The sequence below is a fragment of the Tinamus guttatus genome, unplaced genomic scaffold, assembly GCF_059628265.1.
Source record: "Tinamus guttatus ecotype Peru unplaced genomic scaffold, ASM5962826v1 Tinamus_guttatus_pri_ptg000266l, whole genome shotgun sequence".
In the NCBI taxonomy this organism is placed as follows: domain Eukaryota; kingdom Metazoa; phylum Chordata; class Aves; order Tinamiformes; family Tinamidae; genus Tinamus; species Tinamus guttatus.
The window spans coordinates 205,649-222,988 of NW_028288800.1; the positions used below are offsets into that span (position 1 = coordinate 205,649).

General features: G+C 40.5%; 1 protein-coding gene across 1 annotated transcript; it reads right to left on the reverse strand.

Moving 5' to 3' along the window:
* Positions 1-7,512: 7,512 nt before the first annotated feature.
* Positions 7,513-16,415, reverse strand: IL7 (interleukin 7). The gene is made up of 5 exons (XM_088527228.1): positions 16,311-16,415; positions 13,338-13,480; positions 10,430-10,516; positions 9,522-9,674; positions 7,513-8,064 (listed from the first exon to the last, which is right to left on the reverse strand). Exons 1-5 carry the CDS (start codon positions 16,318-16,320, stop codon positions 7,912-7,914), a joined length of 546 nt encoding a protein of 181 aa, XP_088383354.1. The 5' UTR covers positions 16,321-16,415; the 3' UTR covers positions 7,513-7,911.
* Between the last annotated feature and the right edge of the window lie 925 nt (positions 16,416-17,340).

Below are 17,340 nucleotides of genomic sequence, written 5' to 3' on the forward strand. Positions count from 1 at the left end.
TAGGATTTAAGTAGTTTCTATCCCTGTGCAAGCAGCACAATTTATGTAGGAGCATATAGTGTAGTCCCTGCGCTCCATGCGTTTGTATGTTAATACCTAACATGTTTTCTTGTAGTTCTGTATATTCTCGGGCTCCGAACAGCAGCTGCTTGAAGTCAGTAACAAACCTAGCATTGGTCCATTTGGAAGGAGGATCAGGCCCTGTAACTTTTGGTTGCTGTTTTGATACATTATGTCATTTACAAAACATTCACTGAACTTGAATGAATCACTTAACTTGTATCTGAATGTAGTAATTTATTCTTGGTGTTATTACTTCAGAATAAAAATTCACAATCTTAGTTACGCGTAGAAGAACAATCTGAAGGAAGTTAACTGTGCCTTCCCCACAGTAAATAAACTTTGTCAGAAATGGTTACTTTTAGCTCACAAATGCTACTAGTATCAATTTATATGCTTTTTATGAAACTCATATTTTGTAGCTTTTACAATATGTTTTGCAGTATTGTATCCTAGTAATGCGTTTGTAGATAACGATCAAAAGATTTGAAAATAAAATCTATGGGGCCAATTACAAAGAAAGCATAATTTAAGAAAAGTATCTCTAAAGCAGGTATCAGTCATGGAGAATGCTTTAAAATCTTTGATGCAGCCCCATTACGGGCCATAAACTATTGATATGTTTTAGAATTAGTTCAATGATTGGTATAGTCATACTTTTTTATTGGAAGTTATTTCTAAAAAGAAAAAAAAAAAAACTTTCTGTTCAGTGTAGTCTTGTTTTTATCATAATTGCATAAAGTGGCCATGGATACCGTGGGATGGATAACTTGATGATGGATAGACCTGACAAATCTTAGCCTAGTAAGATTTTAGGATCCATAGTTTGGTATATTCATGTCTCTACTTGAAAAACAAGTTTTGCATCCTTTGCATAGATAAATGTGCTCTAGAAAACATTCTCTGTGCTTGGGTCACGGAGGGCTGCAGTCTGAGAATCATTGGAAGTTATGGGTGGGTGCCCATCACAAAAGATGCAAGTCCAGAAAAGGTTTGATCAACCAGTGCATCTATCAAGGAATCCATTCCTTTAGCCGACCTAATGACTTTCCAGTTATTGTTTCTGCTGGAAAAGAAGTCTCCTTTTTATTGCAAGTGGCAGGTTTCCCAGTTTTATGGTTGTGTGTGTGGATTGGTTCAACTTCTGCTTTTTGAATTGTTTGTGTAACTCGGCTTCCAATGTGTTCAGTAAGTTACTCAAGTGACACATCATTTATTTTGTTTACACTTCTGTGATTTGTAGCAAGAACTAAGCAACGGATTAACTTGAATTGAAAGAAGAGCTTTAAAAAGATTTCTTGAACTTTTTAATTTGGCTTTACAAGAAAGTCTGTTGAAACAAAAATGACTGTTGAGAGAGTAATATTTAATAATGTGCATGGGTTTAAATCTACAATAAAACAGACAATGAAATATGATTGACTATCAGGCCTAGCATATTTCCAGTATTTCAACTGTTTTGCTACTGAATGACAGATTTCTAATGTACTTGATGTTATCCACTTAGGCTACTTTACAAGTTACCAGCAGATACTGCTGTATTTCCATATAAATGTTTACTGGCAAACAGCAGGCTTGTTCTCAGAGTGTCCTTATAGAGCTGCATATGAATAGCAGGTTTGTTTTAATATTTAGGGAAAAAATGGTAGGAAGGATGAGTAAGAATTCTGAACCAGTCTTTGGGTACCTTACACGTGTCAGAAAATTCCTGAGTTTATTGACAAGGCCTACATATGTCCATGTTCTTCTGCCCTACCCCTTCCACCTGCTGTTTTGCCTTGGTTATCATGGGAGAGAAAAATGTGGATACGTGTGCTCTATACAGTTTTCCAAAGTGTCCCAACACTCCAAATTTCAGTAACGGTGAGGATAAAACCCTTATTTTTGAAGATAAAACCTTGTGAAGATAAAACCCCTATGTTAAAAGCCTAAATTCTCTAGATAAAATGTGTGAAGTTAGGATGATGTGACTACTGTGTATAACATCTGTATTTCCAGTTTTATATGTGTGTGTGTATATATATATAGTGTGTGTGCACATGTTCATTTTGTGAGAAGTTTTATAGTTACCACCACCCCCCCCCCCAAAAAAAAAAAAAAAAGTTTCACTAAATTAGAATTAATACAAGGCAGGACCAGTTGCTTATTAAGGATTATGTAGCCCCAAACAGCTGAGTAATACTCAATAAATATTTAAAGTGTAATTTGTTGATGTGATTATTCAAATGTTACTTGTTTCAACATATGATCCTATAACAGACTTTATCTTACTGACGGTCGTTATGTTTTCCTAATGTACTTGCTCTGGCTGGTGGGGAAGGGAAGTCAATGGTGGGATCCTGTAAGAGAAGGCTGTTGCTGGAATCCTATGTGAGGTTGCTCTTGTGAATATCCTGTTCAAAAGAGGACAAAACGTGTGCGTGCATATATATATGTATATATATGGTATGTCTTTGTGCTGGAAAGTTGTTCAGCAGCATTGGAAGTGTACTGATGAAGTGCAATGGGGCATCAAAGTATTCCAACTTCAGTCTCCAAAGCAGCATAGCGTAAGCCCTAATCATTATATGGCTTTTTTCTTACATGAAGTAATACTTGTACACATTCTGATTTCTTGAAACTATGTTGGGTATCCCTACAACATTTAGCAAGTGTCATTTTATCCTCAAGATTGCACAGGGCAAAGGTGCTCTGCTACCCTTTTAGCCCTTGTGTAGCAAGGAAGCGTCTCGGCGGAACTTCTCGCATTTGCCCGAGGAAGCTCCACCTGGCCGAGCCCTTGTCCAGGAAGGCGACGAGGCGGCGCGCGGGGGTCTGGAGCTCTCCATGGTCCTTGAATGCTGCCCCCGCTCTCGCGGCAGCTTCGCCAGCTCCTCCGCACAGGCCACGGGTAGCAAGGGGCACGGAGTAATAACGCTGAAGAGGGTTGAAAGCCTGAGCCAATGCTCGAACGTCATGGAAGCCCTCGGTGAACTGGGTGGAATTTGTTCCTGATTCACTGATGCAAGCAGAAGCAAGTGCCTGGATTGCCATGTGTGAAGGGAAGCATTTCATGATGTCCGTGCACCAAATCACTGGAGGGAGACAGGGTTGCAGTCACTTAAACGCTAACGGGCAAGGCACGTAGCAGCACCCACTGATATAGGCTGTGTGATCGTTCTGTTAAGTGTAGAGTGAGATGGTGGTGTCCGTGTGCTGCAGAGCTCACCAGGTATCCACTGTGTTGATTCTGTGTCTGTATAACAGGAACAAAATTGTGGCACATTTTATTAAAATGTTCTTGCTAAAACTGTATTTTAAGAGCACGTGTTGCCACTATTTTTTTGGTTTTACTAAATGATGAATAATTACTTGGGTTGTGTACAAGGGTGGAATTTTCACTTGGTAATGTTGTTTTAATGTTAAAACTATTTTTTCCTTTTTTGACTTTGAAGAAGTACAGTGTATTCCAAATTGTGGTGGTTTTGTAGTTTGTTTTTCAACCTGGTGAGTAAGGTTTAAGTACCGAGTCACCTAATTCTGTTAATTCAAGTAATGTTAGGTAGAAATCTCTTAGCTATGTTCAGCAACTGTTTCAATTGTGTAAAATATAAAGGATTACTTTTTCATGTAAATGTTTGTTTCTGCATATTTAGTTTTTCAAAATAATGCTTTTATCTGGAGGATTCCTCTGTTTCATAGTGCCAGAATACTTCACATTTAATTTTTAAATGGAATACTAATATTTCTTCTTTACAAAAGTAAATAACCTGAACATTGCTTTTCTCCATGAAAAGAGTTAACTTTTCAGTCTGTAAACCAAGTAATCCATATGAAACAATTGAATAGTGATCTTAAGATTTAAAAAAAAAATGCATATTTTGCTATTATTTTTTATTTGCATTTCTGGCAGAAGTATGGAGAGATTTGAACTTGTTTCTGTAAAGTGCTGAATATTCCTCAACTCTTGTAATACCTGTTTGAAATGACTGCTCTAATTCTTTCCCTGTCCGTCCTCCATGTGATTCTTGGTATGCGTTTGCATAAATTTATTTATTGGCATTCCATTTATGCAAATTGTTCATACACTTTTTTGAGGTGACTGCATCTTTCAGCAGTGCATTTATGTTTGCTTTAAACTTCAGTCCACTAATTATTTGCTTCTGGTGTTTCTTTTGTTTCGTTATTTTAACTTCTCTTCCATCTTATTGGATATATTAAGTTTGTTTTAGTGTCAGTTGTGTTTGTGTAATGATTTTCATATATTAACTTGCCACTTGTTAACAATAAAGTGGATATGTCTGTAAAGCTTCTTGCAGTGCACACATCTTTGTAGCCAAACATGAATTTATCTTAAACTTAATACCCTAGGGATATGTGATACCATTCAACCTGCTAAGTAGTCTGAAGGCAAGCAGACCAAGGTGAGGACTATCCAACTGCTCCCATCCTGGTTGTGAGACAACTGCTTCCTTATGCTTTCAGAGGATAATAGTGGCAGGTTTTTTGCTTGTGTATTTTGTTATTGGCTTGAAAATGTGATCAAGAAAAATGTCCCAAAGTAAATATTTTAATTAGTGTAATCTACTCATATGAAGTTGATGTCTATATTTCTTCTTCCTGACTCCATTGAGAGTTTAGGATATATCAAGCTTATCGTTGTGATGCCTGCAGTTAAATCAGCCTTCAGTAAGGCTGCTAGGGTAGGATAGATAACCTGGAGTTGATTTGGTTCTTTCTTCTTCATGAAGTTAGAGCAATTTTGCTGGTGAAATGGTGAGGGGAGGGGGGGAAAGCAGATTAGTTTTCCTGTAACATTCACTCATCATGTGAGCAGAAGTGGTAATAAGTTAATAAGGGGTTAAGTTGCCTTTTTAAAAACAAAACAAAAAAAAAAGCTGAGTGGAGACCAGTTCCTCTTTTCTTTCCTCTTTTTAGGAGAAAGTTCCTCCTGGTAGCTCTTTTGGTTGCTTCACCCCACCCTTTTCAGAGAAAGTCATGTACACTTTCCCTTTATTCCGGATGAAATTCGGAATTTGCGTGCCAAGGCACCCAGAAATCTTGTCACTGCTTAGAGCCAGCCCTCCTGCTGGACTGTGGCCATGCTGGCTTCCTCTGTAGCACCCGCGTAGCTGCTGAGTGACTCCTCTTGCTCAGTGCAAAGCTGAAGTGCTGGAACAGGAGGTGTTACTCTCGCGTTTTCAACTAAACAGCTGCAGTAACAATATGCTCATTTGATGGTGTAAAGTGAGATTTGGACCTTCTCTTTCTATTCACTTACCTTACATACCAGAAATACTTCCTTCTCCTTATAACGAGCAGGGCAACAAGCTGTTGGATTTCCAACAAAGTGCAACGTGAACATGCTCACTGAAAATTAGCACTTCTTTTCTCACAGTCCCTTGCAACAACAGTACCAAAATTATTATTTCTAAATTAAATAACCTTCCTGTCTTCTCAGCCACAATCCTCTAAGCTTAATCATTTCTAAACCCCTGGTTTGACATACCCATGTTTCTTCTTTGCACTATGCTAATTAAAAACATATGCTTGGCTTAGAGATGCTGTTCTTTTTAGTCCTTAATATGTGGATTTTGTGAAAATGAAATAGGAGGCGTGCCCTGCAAGGTTCTCCTTCCTTAGCCCACTTCCTGCAAAGCAGTTAAATTGTATCATGTTTCTAATTTCAGGAAGGCTACAGAGGATTCTCAAAGGGAAGGGAAGGAATGAAAGTGCAGAAATCACTGTGTTTAGCAGTTAGCCTTTGCACCTAAGTGGCAACTCGGGGAAAACTGGCGCTAAGAACCAGGCAGGCAAGATACTTATTAAGAGAAGCACTAATAAAACAGGTAATTCCATAATATCTCAATTTAAATTTCTGCTCTGGATCTAAGCTTGGGTTTTTCCCTAGGATAGGCCAGGAGGTGCCTGATTTGCCACAGATTGGAGATTAGAGCTGCTGTGTACGTTACCTAAACTGATTTTGTGATTTTTGGCTTTATAACTGCTAATATTGCACCTTCGTGTTTTTGTGCCAATCCCCAGTGCCTTTTCCCTGCCAAGTAATAGTGGTCATTAGGAAATAGATCTTGCCCAACAAATGTTCCTAAATTTCCAAAAGATAGCAGCTGTTTTTCAGCAATGTGGGACTGTTTTCAGCAGACAGGATTTGCAGGGCAGGCAGTACAACAGCCACTGTAGTTTCTTACCTGTAGTAGGACCCTGTGAAACCTGTTGCCTTTCTCCTCCGTCCCATCACTCTTTGGAGTGCAAGTTGCAAAGCTCTTATGTCAGGAGATAAAGTGTGATGGTCTCAATCACAATTTTACAAAGATACAGCCCCTAGCTCCAAAGGTCTTTTCACCATGAGTAAATACAGAGGAAGGTGGTAGTCCAGGAAAGCCTCGCAGTGTGTCCTGCTTCTGAACTCTTTCCTCAGCATCAGCAGGAGGCTCCTGGGCCGAAGGTGTTCAGTAGAGCAGATGTTTTTCTGGTCAGAGATGCTCCGTGCAGCTCTCTGAAGAGCATCCCATCATTACTAGCAGGTCCTTGTTCTGAATACCACCATTTTCTGAGAGTAGCTCCAGAGGTAATTTGTCTTAGCGCAGAGAAAACAGTGTATGTTTCCCTAACCCTGAACCATGAAACAACAGCTGCTTTAATTGAAGGTTTCCAGAAACATTTAGCCTAAGGCAGACACCTGATGTGGAAATGTCAACCTAAATTGTTTGGCCAAGTTGAAAGCAAATGACGAAAGGGGTGTTCTACAACTGGAAGTGCCAAGCAGCTGAAGGCAATATTGCCAGCTCTGCCTTTAATAATTAGCTGTGCTAAAAGCTGAAAGGGGAGTATTGATGCCCCAAAATACAACATATATCGTAAAAGACAAACATTTTATTACCAAAGAAGTTATAATATCAAAGTAAGAAACTGCAAAAGAGTTACAAACAACTATAAAAATACCTCCATTTATCCAAAATTAAATATGAACACTTTATTAGTTAAATGCCAATATATTATTCTCTGAAAATATTCACAAACATTAAGTCACGTCTAGCATATTAAACACGTTATATAAAATAATCGTGTACAAGGAAGCACAATCTGAAGGTAAGCAATTCTAGCTCCCCCTTCAGCTGACTGGAGATGCCTAAAAGCACAAAGTGCTGGTTCCTAGATCGCTGAACAAACTTACATTCAGGCATCCCCTTTCCCTCCTTCCAAAGGCCTCCCTGTCTTGCTTCTACTTCAGCAGGTAGAAGTGTGCTACATCTTTCAAGAGCCAGTACTCTTTCCAAGTTGTTTTTTTTTTTAAGTTAACCTTTTCCCTGTTTTTTCAAACCTAAATCAGTTTGCAGACCCATAAAATGCAACTCCAGCTATGCTTAAAACATTACTGCAACAGCAGAACAGACTCGAGAGCTGCTGCTTGGTAAAAGTTCGTTTTGGTCCTTGATATGTTCTATATAGATATAAAGAAACCAGCTACTTTGTCATACTGTTTACCTGGTCTGGTCAGAAGTTTTTAAGACATGTTTTTAATAGCGGTAGACACCGAAGTATGCTTTCATATTATGGTACTGTAAAGTTACTCAAAAGATAAGAAGGCTTGGAGTCATTTCCAAAGCACGACGTGGAACTTGGCCTTCTACATTCTTCTTTCATTCAGAAAGTGTTTTTTATTTCCACATCTTGTCCTTCAGCAGCTTCTTTTAGCCGTTTGTAGTTATTCTGTCTCCAGGAACAAGGTGCTGTAGCTTTCCATCAAAATTCTGGCGTGAAGTGTTTATGTAAGTGAACAGAGTTCATTAAAGAATGCATATAAAATGCAAAGATGCCAAGTAATGCCACTTTGAAAGAAAAAAGCAGGATTCACCTGGAAATTATTTTTCCAAATTTATTCCAGCAGGATCGAAGGCTAGATATATTTTCTTTCAGTTCACAAAACTCTTGGTTACATTTCTTTTTTGAGTGCTCTGCTGATCCTGTGTCTTCTTTATTATGTCTATTTAGCAATATGCAAATCTGAAAAAAGAGAAGTTTATATTGTTAATTTGGAAGTGCCCATTCTTTTTATATACACATCTTGTGAACCATTCATTTCCTTGCATCTCAACAAATAATGCAGGTGTGTTACTTGGTAATTTAGCTGGGTGGCTGGGCTACTCGCACTGTCTGCAGGGACAATATGCAACCTGCACCAGTTCTCACTCGGGGTACCGCGTTGCTCGTGTCCCTTCACACTAAGCTGGGAGAATGCAGCTTCAACTCACAGGAAATAGGGACTTTCGAAACCAGCATGTACAACTGAGAATATGTACATGCTATATCAGTGGTTTAAAATTAACCTTAGTTCCATGAAAAACTGCAGAAACGAAGCTAATTTAACTGGGACCTGGTCTGGTTATATGTTGGGAGCCTTGAGAATTATGGAACAAAACAGTACTATGGCTAGAAGAAGACACTGTGACCAATCATTCAGTATTCTCCTGCAGACCAGGAGATCATGGTTCTTGTCCTCCTTGAATTGCTGTTTATGATTAAATAAAACTGGTCATAAGTAAATCCAGGCACCCTCAGGGACAGGCAGGAATTTCAAGGGTGATGCTCTGCCTTTCATGACTTAAATGCCTTTTATACTAAGGCAGAAGTTAAATTCCAATACAGGTGCCTAAGGAAAATATAGAACCAACATTACTTTGAGGATCTGGCCCTAGGTTATGCAAGTCATTTCAAGGAGAAAAATAATAAATGTAAGTTTGCTCAAACAACATAAAGTAATTCACGAAGAATTACACTATACATAGTAGAATGTATGTATGTAGTACATACTACATAGGCAACATCCATGTTGGACAATAGTTTTGAGTTCAGCATGTTTATTGTGAACCATGAAGTAGTTGAAGAATATTTTCCCCTTGCTGTGGTGGTCATTGCAGTAGAACTGAGTGACATTCCAAAAAAAATGACTCTGCAATGACTGAAAATTCAAATGTTTTCATAGCTAAGTATCATTGTTGAGTTAGAGATATTCAGATTAAAATAAAGATCAAGGGTCAGCCAAAGGGAAATAGAAATGGTAGAAACTTCCACTAATTATTTGTTGAAACAAGTCAAATTAAGCATGTAAGGCATTTTATATATTAATTTAAGGTAGAACCCCAATGTGGAGTAACAACTATGACTTCATTCAATACACTAGTTAAAGACCGTTGCAAAAGTCTGGTCTTGGTCTTTTGCTGGAGATTTAGTTGAGGTGTTTCAGTGCTGAAACAGTGCACACCGCTTGACTACAGACTTCCAGACTTAATTAGTCTTTGCACTGGGCTTAGTATCTTAGAGAGCAAAATTTCCAAAATTTGTCATGCATATAATGTGCAAGATAGATGTACCTTAGACTGACATGATATTGCATCTGTTCTGAAGAGCCGTAGGGAATAAGCCATGTATTTACAATAATGTCAACCATCATTTGCACTCACCTTTTCTTTTTTGTGTCTTTCACATCTGCACTCTAGGATGTTTAATGTCCCACATGAGACTGATGTAGCTTTCCATCTAAAGTCTTTGTTGATTTTTTGCTTATTAAAGAATTTAAGCATGTTGCATGCCATACTCTGTAGTGACTCTATTTCCTGCAAAGAAAAACATATCCTGAAAAGTCTGTGCATCATTAATTCCATGTAATGTTGGCTTGTCTTCAAATGCTCCATCAGCGGCCCTAACTTTCCTCTGCTGTGAATATTCTCCAATAAATTACCTTAGCAACCTGACCTAATTACCATCTCTCTAAAATATTCCAGGTATCAATCTGTAGTAGAAATAATAGTATCCTAAGAATACTGGGGAGAACTCATACCTTTTATGAAATCTGCTGATACATTAGGAAAACACAAAGCTATTTTTGGAGCCTGTCCTTTTGTTAAGACATAATAAACTTGGAAGCTACAGCAGACACTTGTGCCATCTGCCATTTAAGATTTTCTCAAACTATTACTTCAAAAGATGTCAAACCTGAAGTTAAAAGCTTAGCTGATATGAACTTCCATAGAAAAATTAAAACAGATACTGGGAAAAGTTTTTATCTATATTCATGAGCAAAATGAAGAAGATGATACATTTTCTGTACTATTTTGATTTAAAATATTAAATAAAATTTACATAGATAAAAGATTTGTTGGATACAGAATTCATATTTCAAATGAATTTATATTTAATTGAAAAAACAGAAACTGCAATTTCCTGGACAGATTGAATGCCATGACTTGACTATTACAAAGCAACATTAATCACTATTACAATCTATTATTAAGGGATGGTACCCCCAAAACAACAACAAAACACTCGAGCTCATATTCTCTAACTTAAATTCTCAGAAATTAAATTTTACCTGAGTATCATTGCAGAAGAACACTTTGGGATTTTCCTGTTTTTTATTCCTGCAGCACCTGTCACGATACTCTGCAGACATATTTACCTGTAATAGATAACATATAACTTAATCAAATGAGTACTTTTAATCAAATGAGCCTAATTTCTCACTAACAGCTGGTGACCTGAACACTAAATTGTTTTTTTAGGCTCTTCCCCACTGTAGCAAGTGTACAGTCCCGAGCTTTTCCTTGTCAAGCAAACAAAGAAAAGTCCAATCCAACTACAATTTGTAAAGGTCTTCATTTTAAATCCTCAGATTTCATTGAACTACTCCGTCTTTTACCATTCAAAAAAAAAAAGTAATATTTATTATTTATCCTTATATTATCGTTAGTCTCCTAAGTAAATGCCTCAGACATCTGAAGAGATTTATTTTAGCATTCACAAAAAGAAATGAGAAGATAACGCACATCCCTACTTGTATCACAAAAGAATGGAATTTTAGCTGCAGGAAGATTAAAAAAAGGATCCCAAAACTTAAGTTTTGGTATCTGCAAGTTCACTTGGTAACTACACGTTCTCACTGATTTCAGAGATAACTGCCTGCAAACACCAGGTTGATCAGGACAGCTACTGACTTCACCTGTGCATTTGTGGGAAAATTTCTATTGAACAAGAGCTATCACTCAAGCAGCCTTATCAATAATATATGTTGGTAACTAATGGCAAGACTGTGCACTGACTATAAACTAATAAACTAATCTCTCCTAAGATGGATAAAATATAGACAGAAAAATGAAGACTTGCACAGAAGTTGCTTGTGCATACCTGTTCTAGGATATAAAAACAAATACATTTCTATTACCTTTTGCAAACATTAATTCCCGAGCTTTTTTTTTTCTTTTTAATTAAACAGATATTAGTTTTAATTCTTATAGTCTCCTAAATAAGCCTGTCATCAATAATATTTATTTCAATAAAAAGACAATAACTTTTTAAATTAAGCTGGGAGAAGGGGAGACGGCGCTTTCACAATCCTTCAGCGCGCCTTGGGCATGGAGTGCATCACACGGCGGTGGTGCATTAGAGGAACTGCCATCTCTAGCACTGTGAGATAGATATATATATATATATGTGCATATATCCTGTACATGTACACATATCCTGTGTATATATACATATGTATCTCCTGTATACAGAGATATATATAGGGTACGTATGGGAACCATCTCCAGGCTTGCCTGACCTCGAGCTCCAGAAAGTCTCATGGCTCTTCTCCAGAGGAAAATGGTAGGATGTGGTTTTGTGGTTCCAAGAGGCAAGTTTTATTAATCCTGTCATATTCCTTTACCTTACTGTTCAGCTATTCCATAAATGCCCACCAAGAGATTTTTTTTTAATGCAGGAAATACTTGTCTTTGTCAGGAATAAGATGATAAACTAAAAGGGCCTTTTATCTGTTTTAATACAGCCATGGATATTTTCCCTGCCTTTGTGTGTTGTTCAGGACAATGTCATTTTCCACCTAGGTAAGCAGCCTTTCCTTTTTATGATCTCCATAAACAAGACATGAACAGAATGTTTTTGAAGATTAAATTATATTTCCTGACCCTAAAGATAATTGTTTCCACAGAAGGCCTGAGGTATATATTGGTAGGGAAACCAGTGAAAACCACTGCCGTAAAACACTGAAGGATAGTGATGGACCATTAAGTGTGAAGAAATACGAAAGCTCATTCACTCCCAGTGACTTCATTTTTGGAAAGGTATTGTATGTCACTGGTATTTCATGCAAGTAGATCTTGATTTAAGGCTGGAACAGAAGGATGAATTCAAGCTTGCTGATGCACCATCAGATAAATCCCACTTTCGCACAAACGCCTCTCGTAATCCAACCTTGTAAAATATTATTCTCCCATGACAATGTTCCTGACAGATGAATTTATGTGTTATATGTTCTTGACAAAGAGTCGAAAGGTAGATGACAGTTTTTGCAAAGCTGTAATTATTTCACTGATAAAGCCATAATGGAGGAGAGGCTATCATTTGCAATTGCCATCTAGAAAACTCTTGGTTAAATAAAGTACAGTAATATGTAAAACTCAGATTAGCTGATTTATTGCTATACTGATGAGATTCATGCCAATTAATGCAAGCACTATTTTATTGGTTAACATTAAGAAAGACGCCTTCATAATTCTAAGCAATTACGAGGAGAGGTTTATGAAAATTAGGAGTATTAAAATAATACCATTTTCCGCCCATAGATTAATGGAACAAAAATCTTAAATGCCTGGAAAATGAAAGATTTCAGTCACTCTCCACAAGAAATGTTTCAGTACCCAGAAATCTCCAAATTAATCTAAAATTTCCAGTGCAGACTTTCATCTTTAAAATGGTCAGCTGAATGGGATCATTGTCTGCAATTAAAGGTAGAAACCAGTTTAAAAATCAGTGGTTTTAATTTTGTGCCTCTGTTCACTTGTGTTCCACAGACAACATAAAACTTATCAAGCCTGTCTTAGTAGAACAAATTATAGATTTTGTAACACTTCCTTCTTTTCAAAGGAAAAAACCAAGTGTTCAGGGCAACTTGAATGAAATTACTTCAGAACTGAGTACTTCTTAACGTAATATATTCTACAATTTAGGCCCCAAAGATATATCTGTCTAACTACTTACTGCATAGGCACAAATATCTTTACCGCATTCATTGTGTGGGCAAGTAAGTGATACACACAAATGGATTTTTGAGTAATATTAGAAAACGGATTGTCGTATCCTCAAAAAAAGACATCACCCAGTATCATATGTAGTTTTAAAACTGACTTTTTATCATAGGTTGTCACTAGAGTTATTTTTAATTATTTGTTTTTATTTAAAATAATTAACATTTTAGGAAGCCCAAGAACTATAATACCTACCAGCTCACTGATGTCGTGGATTAGTACATTCTCATACTTCGCACGGATTTCTTCTGTCTTATTTCTCACTGAACAACTAGACGAATTCACCGGCGACAGAACAAGGAACAGTGGCAGAACCCGAAAGATAGATCTAAAAGAGACTGCATTAAAACAAGAACAGTTAGGTACATTTTGAATGCAATGGAGTGTTTGCTCTACTATCAAACATACACTATAATCTGTGAAAATAGTTCAAAATCTTTGTACGGTTCTACCGTATGACTTGAGGGAAGGATTTCGCTCCCCATTAAGACGCCGTACAGATGATAGGTCAAGGGTGCTCAAGGGGGATTTACCCAACACAGTTAAAGGGAGCCTACAGATAAGTTGACCAGACACTCGGTGTCTAGCAGCTGGGCTGGACATCTCTCCAGGCTTTACTGAAAGCATTGACTAGATCTCTCCATTGGCCATAAACGCTTACCACATACGTAGATGAATAAATTCAAACACTTTAATGACCAGCTAAATCTCACCATAATTTTGCCTACATTATATTCTGCAAATGTCCATGAACATGCCTTTATGTCAAAGTGTGTTGAAACATGTTTTCAGGCTGCCTAAATGTCCAAAGCCCTGCTAGTAAGGGTAACCTGAGATGAAGCAGCAATATAACCTTCTTTGCAAGTATTTTGCAATCTTTGGGAGCAAGTCTTACTGCTCCCCTGCTTCCCTGCTTTGTCCAGACCTTTATTCTTTGGTCCTTGGATGACGTCTGGGAAACCAGGAGCTCAGTGAGGAAGAACAAAGAGGAAAGGACCAAGATACCACAAGAGCCTGAAAGAACAGATATGGTAACTGAAGGATGCAGTTAACTGGCCTGATCCCAGGAATGAGGGAAACAGGATGATACAGGGATTACTAGCCTAGTAATTGGAGCCAGGTCTAGGTTATAAAATTGGAGTAGGATGATACTAAATCAGAGGATAACAGGGACAGCACTAGAAATTCAGGTTGGCAGATGACCAAAGATTGCAGATCAGTATGATCCGAGTATTCTGCTGCAATCTGCTCATTCAGGAGCAAAAGCCTTTGACCATTCTCAACAGGAGAAACACTGATCCACATCCCTCGGTTACTCCATATCCTCACAGCCACCCTTCAGCCTCACCATTCAGCACTAAGAAGAGTAGCCCCCATGTAGCACAACTAGGAGCCCCCGCAGCTCACAGAAAGGATGCCCTGAAGGATCAGGACTGCTACTTTCCTCCCTCTCCAGCAAAGATGCATAACCACAGAGCATAACCAGTCCAACGCGCTCTTGAGCCTCGCTAGTGAGTCCCAGCCATGGTGGGAAATCTTCAACTGCATGATACTAAGACAGGAAGTACAATACCTCCCAAAATCCACTCTTTAAAAAACATATTCTGCCTGTGCATCTTCCAAAGAGAAAGCAGCGAACGTGCCCATGATCTGTGCCGAGCCACCTAACCTCCGTGATGCAATAACCACAGTCACTGCTCTGGCTTTCATTGAAACCACATCCCTCGCAGCCCTGGCCAGCTGCCTCCTGCAGCCTGCTGCCTCTTCACAGGTTTTCCTAATCTACCTAATCCCTTTTTCCTCATAGATTACTTGGGTCTACGCGGTGGTAAAAACCTCTGTCCTAGAAACAATACTGAGTTTTCCCCTGTATAGGCTGAATTCCAAAATTAATTTTGTAGTACTGAGATTTAATACTAAAACAAACAAACAATAAATGGAAAAATGCAAGGGCTTAATTAACTCCTACTAGTATCCTATCACAAGTCTTGGTTCCAGTCCAAAAAAAAAAAAAAAACCCCAAAAACTGTGATTCTTGTTTCCAAACAACTTACATTGGATAGGCTACTTCTAAAATGTACTTCAAAAGGCGCCTCAATGAATCCTCTAAATCAATGGAACATATTCCATCACTTCTAAAACTGAGTTTGTCCAGCCACATGTGGAGTTAACTGCATGGGGAAAAGTTAAGTCACTTCTATTTCTTTATTTTTAGTTTCCCTGTAATGCACAGATTGCATTTAAAAAAAAAATAAAGAAATTGCAGAATATGGGCAGATAATTCTGAAAGAGATGTTGCGCAATCAGCAGGTCACTCCACCCATGGCGGAATCACTACAAAGAAACTCACTTGGATACATCTAAAGTAGCCCTCTGGAACCCAGTATAGCGGTAGCATAAAAAAAAAATCCAGGAGCTTGGGACAACTGGGAAATGAAAGAATTTTCCTTAAAATTTAGCAATTCCCAGAGAGGCAGAGCAGATGCTGCTCCACGCGCCTAGCGCTTCTGACTGATGGGAGGAAGAGTGGAAATTATTTGGAATACTGCGCCCTTGCAGTAAAATTCCCCAAAACTCCTAGGTCGTGCTTGGAAAGTCCCCAAAAGTTCTCTGACAAAAGTTGCTATTCCAGGATTTCTAAATCCAAAAAAGCCCCTCTCAAATTCTTTTTTTTTATTTTTTTTTTATTTTATTCATCCCCCCTCGCTTTGCCGGGCTCCGCGCGGGGCTGCGCAGAGGCGCGCGGGGCTCCGCGGCCGCCCTGCGCGGCACCTGCTCGGGGCGCGCCCCGGGGCGGGCGGAGCGCAGGTGCCGCGGAGACGCGCGCAGCTCTGCCCCCCGCCGCCGCCGCCGCGCGCTCCCGGCCGCGCTTTCCCGGCAGCGCTTTCCCGGCACGGGAACCGCGCGCTTTTGGTTTCATTCTAGGGGGGAAGATAAAAGAGAAAAAAAAAGCAAAACTGGGAATTTCCCCGGCCGACGCTGCGGGGATAAAAGGGCAAGGGCGAGCGCGACGCTCCTGCAGACGAAGCGGCGCGGGCGGCAGCGCGGAGCGAGCTGAGCCGGTGAGGAGGCAGCGCGGAGGGGGAGCGGCGCAGCGCGGTGCAGCGCGGGCGCAGGTGGAGCGGGGCGCGCTGCCCTCCGCCTCCCGCGGTGCCGCGCGCTCCTTACCATGGGACATGGTCCGCGGGGGAGGTCGCAGGGAGCTGCGCCGGCCGCTCCGCGCTCATGCTGGCGGCGCCGCCTCGCCCATGGCGCGTGGGGCGCGCGGAGCGGCGCGCAGCGAGGGCGCCGGGCGCCGCGGAGGCCGCGCTGCGCTCAGCGGCCGCCCGCCGGGCGCCCGCCGGGCTGGGGGGCCGCGGCGCTGCCAGCCCCGAATCCGGCTCCGCGGCGCTTGGCTTCTCCCATGGGGCTTCCGCCGGCGGGAGGGACTTTCACTTTCTGCTCCGCCGCGGCGCCGGGCTGCGCGGCCTCGGCGCGGGGCGCATCCCCCGGGCCGCGGGGAGCCGCGCGGGGCGGCGCGGAGCGGAGCGCAGCGCAGCGGCTGTGGCGGGGCCGGCCGCGCCGGCGGGGGTTACATAGGGCCTCGCTACACGCCCAGTGCCGTGCGCGGCCGGGGAGGGAAGGATGGAGCTTGGCAGCGCGCGTGGAAAGAGCCGCTCATCCCCGGGGAGGAAATCCTTAAAAGACACGGACACACACACACACACGCACAAATGTCGCTCCTCCATCTCCCCACTCCTCCACAGTCCCCAGCCCAGTTGCCGCTTCCCTCCGTGGGAGGCAGAGCTGGAGGACCCCTCTGTCCCGAGAGCGAGGGATACCCAGCCTGCCTGGCAGAGGGTCCAAAGTGCTGCCTGCGTGAACGTTATTTATTTATTTACTTGCTTACAGCTAGTCTTGTCTTAAGAAAGCTGGAAGGATTAAGAAGTTGGGGTGCATGCCTCAGGAAGGTGTTGTGGTTGTAGTGTGAAGGAGTTCAGGTCTTAACAGATATGGCTTTTGTTTTTTTTACAGTGAGTTTTTTTGTGTGTGTATATGTGTTCTACTTAGATTTTTTTTCTAATGCAAAAGTTGGTGCTTTGCTGATCAACCTAATAAGGCAGGGGATGAAATATCTTTGTGGCATCCACTTCCCACCTCCTTTCCCCTCAAAATCCCATAATTTTTGAGTTTTGAGATCTGCATGAGTTTTATTATT

Bases quoted from the DNA above. Each gene is read 5' to 3' on its own strand.
- IL7 (XM_088527228.1), bottom strand. The intron at 10,517-13,337 runs GTAGGTATTATA...TATCTATTACAG, and splicing joins TCCACGACATCAGTGAGCTG to GTAAATATGTCTGCAGAGTA. The intron at 9,675-10,429 runs GTAAAATTTAAT...TTTTCTTTGCAG, and splicing joins TCTTCTGCAATGATACTCAG to GAAATAGAGTCACTACAGAG.